Source organism: Tachysurus fulvidraco, chromosome 19 (genome assembly GCF_022655615.1).
Source record: "Tachysurus fulvidraco isolate hzauxx_2018 chromosome 19, HZAU_PFXX_2.0, whole genome shotgun sequence".
NCBI classification, from domain to species: Eukaryota; Metazoa; Chordata; class Actinopteri; order Siluriformes; family Bagridae; genus Tachysurus; species Tachysurus fulvidraco.
Window position 1 is genome coordinate 17,581,236 of NC_062536.1, and position 8,681 is coordinate 17,589,916.

The 8,681-nt window shown below is 42.6% G+C and overlaps 1 protein-coding gene across 1 annotated transcript in view; it reads left to right on the forward strand.

Annotated features, from left to right (window-relative positions):
- Positions 1 to 5,167, forward strand: part of LOC113651579 (exocyst complex component 4) — a 51,324-nt gene extending 46,157 nt beyond the window's left edge. The window contains exons 9-10 of the mRNA XM_047803730.1: positions 3,871 to 4,104; positions 4,573 to 5,167. Coding sequence (XP_047659686.1) covers positions 3,871 to 4,104; positions 4,573 to 4,600 — 262 coding nt within the window. The 3' untranslated portion in view covers positions 4,601 to 5,167. The remainder of the gene's footprint in view (positions 1 to 3,870; positions 4,105 to 4,572) is intronic.
- Positions 5,168 to 8,681: the final 3,514 nt, after the last annotated feature.

The following is an 8,681-nucleotide window of genomic DNA, read 5'->3' on the forward strand; positions in this document are numbered from 1 at the left end:
GTTAACTTTCTGAAGATCTAGGGGGTATTAGAAAGTGAGATTGTGTGTATATCTGTGGATGTGTGTGTGTGTGTGTGAGAGAAAGAGGTGTGTGCGTTTCGTGAGTGTGTGTTTGGTGACTGTGTGTGTGTGTGTGTTTGGTGAGTGTGTGTTTGGTGAGTGTGTGTTTGGTGAGAGTGTGTGTTTGGTGAGAGTGTGTGTGTTTGGTGTGTGTGTGTGTGTGTTTGGTGAGAGTGTGTGTGAGTGTGTGTTTGGTAAGTGTGTGTGTGTGTGTGTGAGTGTGTGTTTGGTGAGAGTGTGTGTGTGTTTGGTGAGAGTGTGTGTGTGTTTGGTGAGAGTGTGTGTGTGTTTGGTGAGTGTGTGTGTGTGTTTGGTGAGTGTGTGTGTGTGTGTGTGTGTGTGTGTGTGTGTTTGGTGAGAGTGTGTGTGTGTTTGGTGAGAGTGTGTGTGTGTTTGGTGAGAGTGTGTGTGTGTTTGGTGAGAGTGTATGTGTGTTTGGTGAGTGTGTGTGTGTGTGTGTGTGTGTGTTTGGTGAGAGTGTGTGTGTGTTTGGTGAGAGTGTGTGTGTGTTTGGTGAGAGTGTGTGTGTGTTTGGTGAGAGTGTGTGTGTGTTTGGTGAGAGTGTGTGTGAGTGTGTTTGGTGAGAATGAGTGTGAGTGTGTTTGGTGAGAATGAGTGTGTGTTCAGTGAGAATGAGTGTGTGTTCGGTGAGAAGGAGTGTGTGAGTATGTGTTCGGTGAGAGTGTGTGTGTGTTTGGTGAGAGTGTGTGTGTGTTTGGTGAGAGTGTGTGTGTTTGGTGAGAGTGTGTGTGTGAGTGTGTTTGGTGAGAATGATTGTGTGTTCGGTGAGAGTGTGTGTGAGTATGTGTTCGGTGAGAGTGTGTGTATGTTCAGTGAGAGTGTGTGTGAGTGTGTGTTTGCTGAGGGTGAGTGAGTGTTTTGTGTGTGTGTGTGTGTGTGTGTGTGTGTGTGTGTGTGTGTGTGTGTGTGTGTGTGTGTGATAATCCACAGTAACACAACACCTGAGTTACGGCATCCACATTTTTTCTGTCTCCCTAAAAAAAAAGAAAAGATAAACAACAATGATCTAATGCCGTGTCCTGCGTGATGAAGCTCCTCCTCGTTCTCTCTTCACTTCTCCTGACCACCGAGTCTATTGTTCAGGTGGTGACGCCTTGTTTCATTTCATTAGAAGTATCTAACACTCTCACAGCGACACTAACATGTCCGGTTCGGTGTGTGTGTGTGTGTGTGAAGCGCCCAACACACCGGGTTTGGCTAACGAGCAGGGCCGAGCCTCCACATCCTGCCTCGTTTGAAGGTCAACTTCAGGCTACATGGGGAAGAAAGTCTGGATTAAAGAAGCTGAGATGAGAGGAGGTGTTAAAACCTACTTGGCAGCAATGAGAGTGCAGTCACAACACTGAATACCTGTGTGTGTGTGTGTGTGTGTGTGTGTGTGTGTGTGTGTGTGTGTGTGTGTGTGTGTGTGTGTGTGTGTGTGTGTGTGTGTGTGTGTGTGAGAGAGATAGAGGTTAGGGAGGCAGAGATTACTGCTGGCTCAGTGTTTTTTCTGTGGGTTTTGCTGGTCCTTAGTGAGCAACAGCAGCATTCTGTGCTACAGACGAAAAAGAGAAGGAGAGAGAGGGGGAGAGAGAGAGAGAGGACACTCAGTGCTCTGATGAGCTCTGGGACGTCCGCGGTTTTTGAACTCTTATCGCACTAGTTGTGATTGTGCTACCGCTGCAGAAATACAAGTAAATATGTGTGTGTGTGTGTGTGTGTGTGTGTGTGTGTGTGTGTGTGTGTGTGTGTGTGTGTGTGTGTAAATGGTGAGTGCTTACCTTGACTTTACGAGGTTATGAACGCATTTGCTTTTCCCCCGCTGGCTGGCTGAAGTCACATGTTGCATCATTATCTGCAATAGATTATGCTGTTTTGTCCCCAAAATATCCAAAGAAGATTAATATAATTCAGAAGTAAGTGTGTGTGTGCTTGTGTGTGTGTGTGTGTGTGTTTGTGTGTGTGTACGTACGTATGTAGGCCACGTACCTAGCAACGGATGCAACGAGCGAAGTAAAGTGATTTTATATCTTTCAGTAGAGACGCTCTGCAGTACTTCTGCCCCCTATCTGCACAACAGCATTACTACACCTTAAAGAACTTTGTGTATTCATTTAAAGATTAAATCTCAAATGAGAGCAAAGGAATAAATATGAACTGATAATCTGAAAAACAGACACAGCGTTGCTCCCCCCGTGCCCTTTCCCCCCCGATCTAAAAACAGAAAAGCGTCCCGCAGGAGACGGCGTGTCGTCATCGTCGTCCGGACGGATCCCTTACGACAAATCCTACAGAAACGATGAAGCTGGCAGGAGATTTTTTTATAAGCAGGTCTACAGTGCAGAGAGCTGTGACACGGACTGTGCCGCTGATCTACACACAGATTTACCTCAGCTTGGGGAGAAACAAACAAACAAACAAACAAACAAAAAAGACTTGGACAATATCGTCACCTTCAACAAGCTATGCAGCAGCTATCCACAGGCTGATCCCCTGGAATTGATGGACTACCGGTGGAATTTTACCAAAGGTTCTGGGATTTAATCGGATCAGAGGAACCTCTGCGAGTTAAACAGCTGATCCAAACGAGATCGCTGTCCTCGGCCGGTATGAGGCAGCGCTCGATGAGGAACGGTTTGGTAAAGCTGGGTCATCTGTTAGAAGAAAAATGGTGGAGAACTACTGAAGAACCTAAAGAGGTGACTGAGCTGAAATCTTCACGTCTGGTATCAAAACCGAAGGAAGAAATCTACAACACATTACCAAGTGGCCCCTGGGCTTTCATCGGTCAGCAACATGACAACCTTAGGAACACCAGGAACATAGAGGAGTTCCCAGAGATAAGAGTTCCTCCAGCATCGAGAGAAGAAGAAGAGGAAGTCGCAAACTCCATCTCCTCAGACTCCTCAGATAAACTTCTTCAAATACATGTTCAAAAAAAAAACAGTGTATTACCTTAGAGTTAAAACCATACACAAAGACTCATTGAGGAGACAGAAAGACTCCAAGTGGACAGGTATGTTGAACCCAGCCTTCCTCGTGAGAGACAGATGGAGGACACGGTATAAACCTCCCCTAGAGAAACGCACTGTTGACCTGTTGTGGAGGATAATTCATGGGGCAATAGCCCCAGGTGAACAGGTAGCACACCTGAATAAGGAGGTCTGGAGCACTTGTTCCTGAAGTGTAGCGGACTAAAAGGCCTCTTTGTTTTACTTAGGAGCTGGTTTAGATATTTTAATGAAGATTTCTCTGATGGAGTGTTTATTAGAGGAGTTAAATACAGCTGTGCTAAATAAAGGAAGATGTGTTTATTAAACTGATTGGAAGAGCAGAACTGGCAGCGTGGAAAACACACATACTGCTTTATTCCCCTGGCTTTTTTAATGCAATATATAAATGATGTAACAAAAAACACAGAAACAATGGTTTGTTTAATCTCTCTCTCTCTCTACCTCTCTCTCTCTCTCTCTCTCTCTCTCGCTCTCTCTCACTCTCTTTGTCTCTCTCTGTCTCTCTCTCTCTCACTGTCTGTCTCTCTCTCTCTCTCTCTGTGTCTCTCTCTTTCTATCTCTCTCTCTCTCTCTCTCTCACACTGTCTGTCACTCTGTCTGTCTGTCTCTCTCTCACTGTCTCTCTCTCTATCTGTCTCTCTCTCTTTCTATCTCTCTGTCACTCTGTCTCTCTCTCTCTCACACTGTCTCTCTCTCTTTCTATCTGTCTGTCACTCTGTCTGTCTCTCTCTCTCTCTCTCTCTCTCTCTCTCTCTCTCTCTCTCTCTCTCTCTCTCTCTTTCTCTCACTCCAGGCAGTACTATGAAATGTTGTACAACGCAGCAGATGAGTTGTTGAACCTGGTGGTGGATCAGGGTGTGCGTTACAGCGAGCTGGAGTACATTAACGCTCTGAGCCTCCTGCACCGAAGCCAGACGGGCGTGGGAGACCTGAGCGTCCAGAACACACGCCTGCAGCGTCTCAAAGAGATCATCTGTGAGCAGGCTGCCATCAAACAGGCCTCCAAAGACAAGAAGATAACCACTGTGTAACACACACACACACACACACACACACACACACACACACACACACACACACACACACACACACACCTGTAAAAAGCTGTACATGCCTATAGCTTAGTTACTTAATGGGCAACACTAGAAGATGGGGGGAAAAAAAACACTGCAAACATATTGTTTACACACGCACACACACACAATTAGTCTTTGAGAGTGAGAATGATAGAGGGGGTAAGAGGGAGACAGAGAGAGGGGTAGACGGTGGGGAGAGACAGAAAAAGGGGTAGAGAGGGAGGAAAAAGAGAGAGGGGGGAGAGACATATCTAGAGTCTCCAACTACAGCTATTAAATCTTTAATTCGCCTCTTTTTCCTTAAGTCTTACTCACTTAGTCTGTCTCTCACTCACTCTCTCTCTCTCTCTCTCTCTCTCTCTCACACACACACACAGAGCCACAAATCATTCATTCTTTCTGCCCCATGGTGTTTTTAGTTCATTAACTCGGAAGAAAAGTGCTTAACAAGAGAGGGAGAAAGAAAGCTCTGTCGATACAGAAACACGGGCACCAGGCAACGGGGCTCCCCGAAGCCAGCGCAGCAATACATCATTATGACTCAGTGTCAGGAATCAATAGCGGCCTACGGGGGCTGCCGAACGTATTAACACGGAGAAAACATCTTTAATATTCCGACTTCATTTCAATGATCGCGTGCATACGGAGACGAAGCGAAGGAGAGGTTGCTGAAATGTCACAGGAGTGAGGTTCGGTGGAGCGAAGCTGAGAGCTACTTAAACCTGATTCGCTCAATTTTTCTTTTTAATATGTACAAGTTCATCTCCAGTCCTCAGCAGAATTCCCACAAACACCAGAATATTTTGTATGCTTTTTTTTTTCTGAGGTATTTTTTTTTTTTGGCTGTTATAAGAGTTAAGGTCAGTGTGTTTAAAATTATTAGCGACCGATTTCTTTTGCTTTAAATGTACGATGATTATTACTCGACCTACTAAAAATCGAATGAAATCTTTCTGTGGCATTTCAATTCTGTACAATAGAGTCAAAACGGAAATAAATACAACGGACGCCGTCTTCTGTGTGTCATTTTATTACGGGTTCAAGTATTTTTGTATTTTATAAACATATATTTTGGTGCTAAAGGTGTGTTTATGTGTGATATGTTAGTACGGCTCTGTTCCTTTTAGATGTACAGAAAACCGTACCTGGCCGAGTGCACGAGATTGTTAGGGGCTTAAAAAAAAAAAATACATTTCTTTCGTTGCTGCCAAATGGACACCATCCAACTTGCAAAAAAAAATTCTGCTGCAATTTTTCTCCTCTCACTAAAGCCCATAAGTGACTCCGAACCCTGCCGTTGATACACGAAAACACTTACAGACAAGGATCGAGCACAACAACGCAGTTCACAGAGCAGATACAGATTTCTGTTATGATGGGATGGCTCTTCTGGACATGTCAAGAAAAAGAAAATAACGTCTTTTTAGACGTCAAGAAAAAGAAATAATATCCAAATGGGGATGGAAGAGCTAGTCAGGCCCACTCGTATTACATTATAGCTAAAAAAAAAAATGTAAACAAACATGGTATAGATTTGATAGATTACCAACATGTTCTTCGTTTTCTGGTTGTCCACAGGTATCGAGTGCTAGTGTAGAAATACTTGTCTATAAATCTACAGACTGCACACGTCTTCGTGTATCGTTATAGCGTTTAGAAAGTGTCATTGTTTCATTGCAGTTGTCTTGACAAATAAATTTACTCCAAATATGTCGGATGCTACTAACATGGACCAGAGGTGGGAGTAAGTCTCAAGTCATGAATGTCAAGTCGAGTCTTTTTTTAATATTTGTCAAGCAAGCCTCAAATTTGCGACTTAAGTCTGACTCGAGTTAAGTCGAGTCCCCCATCTCTGAGTCATTTAACTCAAGTCCGAGTCAAGTCTCAAGTCATGAACGTCAGGTCAAAGTCGAGTCGAGTCTTTTTTTAATATTTGTCAAGCAAGTCTCAAATTTGCGACAAGTCTGACTCGTGTCAAGTTGAGTCCCCCATCTCTGAGTCATTTAACTCAAGTCCGAGTCAAGTCTCAAGTCATGAACGTCAAGTCAAAGTCGAGTCGAGTCTTTTTTTAATATTTGTCAAGCAAGTTCTCAAGTCTCAAATTTGTGACTTAAGTCCGACTCGAGTCATGTCAAATGACTCGGGTCCCCCATCTCTGACACCGACTGAGATCCAGATGTAAGACACATCTGCAGGTGATCCACAGGAACACAAGGTAAGTAAGTGAAATATATCAGACCGACAACCAGCCTACAGTATATCCCAGTGTGTATTAGAAGCAACGACGTGATGGGAAACCAAGCTGAATCCTGTGGGATAGAGATCTGCTGATTAGCTCTTCAGCTAATGAAAAGAAAAAGTCCCAATCAGGATGCACATTAGCTGAATATAACTAGATTGTCTTGGGATTCTCTATGCTGGGAAATGACTCACGGTCTTCAGGACTCAAGACTATAAATAATTAAATTAATCAAAGTGTCTCATGTTAGAAAAGTCAACAACTTGTTTATTATAAACTTGCTTATAAGATCACCATCGGCCATTAGTTTTGAACATTAAATGGTTTGAAATTTCTGGAAATGTGTGATTAATGATGTTGATCGTGCATACAGTCACCGGTTAGGTGTGTACTTTATTACGACACTTTATTAGGAACACCGTACTAACGCTGGCTAGAGCTTCACTTTGGGTTCAACACGAAGCTGGAAACATTTATTTGAGATCGAATACACACAGAGCTGAAACGATGGGAAACTACTGCAGCGTGTCGTCCTCCTCGCGATGTTACTTTAGTCCTAATTGCTCGTCTCGTTTGTTTTTAGATCGTGTTCGTTAAAGTCATTTTATTACATTTTGGGGATGAATAAGAATAAATTAATATGCAAATTAACTACGGCAGTGGTGGCTCAACTGGTTAAGGCTCTGGGATGTTGATTGGAGGATCTGGGTTCAAGTCCCAGCACAGCCAAGCTGCCACTGCTGGGCCCTTGAGCAAGGCCCTCAACCATCTCTGCTCCAGGGGCGCTGTATCATAGCTGCCCCTGCACTCTGACCCCAACCTCCTCAGTTGGGGTATGTGAAGAAAAGAATTCCATTGTGCTGTAATGTATATGTGGTGATAATAAAGGCTTCTATGCCCCAGTTCTTCTATTTACACAAAAATTCGTAGGATACATGGGTTGTGCTGAACTTACTGGGTTTTCATGAACGTCTCATTTCTTGTGGAAATTCTCCCGAGAACGATTTACACGTTAAAAAAAAGTGTTCTTCTTCATTAAAAAAAAAGTTTTTCTTCATCTGCCCTTATTTTCTTAGTTTTATATGGCATAATATTCAGTCGAGATTAAACTGCTGCTTTATTCACATTAAAAGCTTTTAGCAGACTTGTTCAGAGCTACTTCATTTCCACCGAGATGCCTGAGGAGATAGCAACACTTCTGGGTGAAGAAATCCATTTGGGTATAAAATCATGGTCAGGATCCTGTGACTAAAGTCGTGTGTTTCACCAACATACGATCTTAAAACTTAAACACATCACTGGAGATCACATTACGCTAATATACTTCAAGCGTCACGGTACCAAACAAGGGAAAACCCAGCTAGCTAGTTTGATGAAGTGGAGAAAAGAAAGTTCTCAGAGGAGCATCAACAATTTTAAAGTGAGTGGACTGACACACGTATTTTTGTTGAACGTTCTGGTGCTCCGCTGTGTCGGATTTGGACGTCACGTTAAAAAATACCTTCCTTTTTTGCACCATAGTTGCCTTTAGGGGAAAGACAGAGGAAGGTTCATGCACGGAGCTCCGGCGTAGAAGCCGGAGAGCATCAGAATGGTGCAGCTTTAATAAATCAGTGGAGATTGTGAGACAAGGGAAAGCTTTTATTGCGGGAGGATACATAAAGTCATGCGCGTTAGGTATGGGAACTGAACAAAGAGAAAATCATTTAGGAAATAAAAGACGTGTCCTGGTCGTCCTGAATAGTGTTCCTGAGTGTGCTGTCATGAGCCGGACTATAAAGCTATTAGTAAGACTGTGTAAAGCTAGAAGTCAGAGTGATTGTGAGTATCTCTAATATACAGGAGTGAAGTTTGTCATGAACATGTGTGTATTAAAGTTAAATAAAACATGTGTGTAATAAAGTTATTGGAATTATGGAGGTCTGTAAGTAGTTTATAGGTGATCAATGTCATTTCCTGAGGCCTTGGACTGCTTCGTTCTCACACAACAACAACAACAACAACAACAACAACAACAACACTAAATTTTAGGCATTTTATTCTGCACAAAGACATATTACATTAAAAGATGGAAAAAATGACAAATCCAGAACCAAATACTGAAAATTAGACTATTAATAAATTATATGTGAATACACGAGTAAACAAATACAGAAATATTGTAATTAATTACCACAGATCTGAACAGGTCTAATTAATTTGTTAATTAATTTTATTTATTTTTATTTATTAAATTTATCTTATTTATCAGGATGTTTTTTGTGTTTTTGCCTGTTGTATTATTTTTAT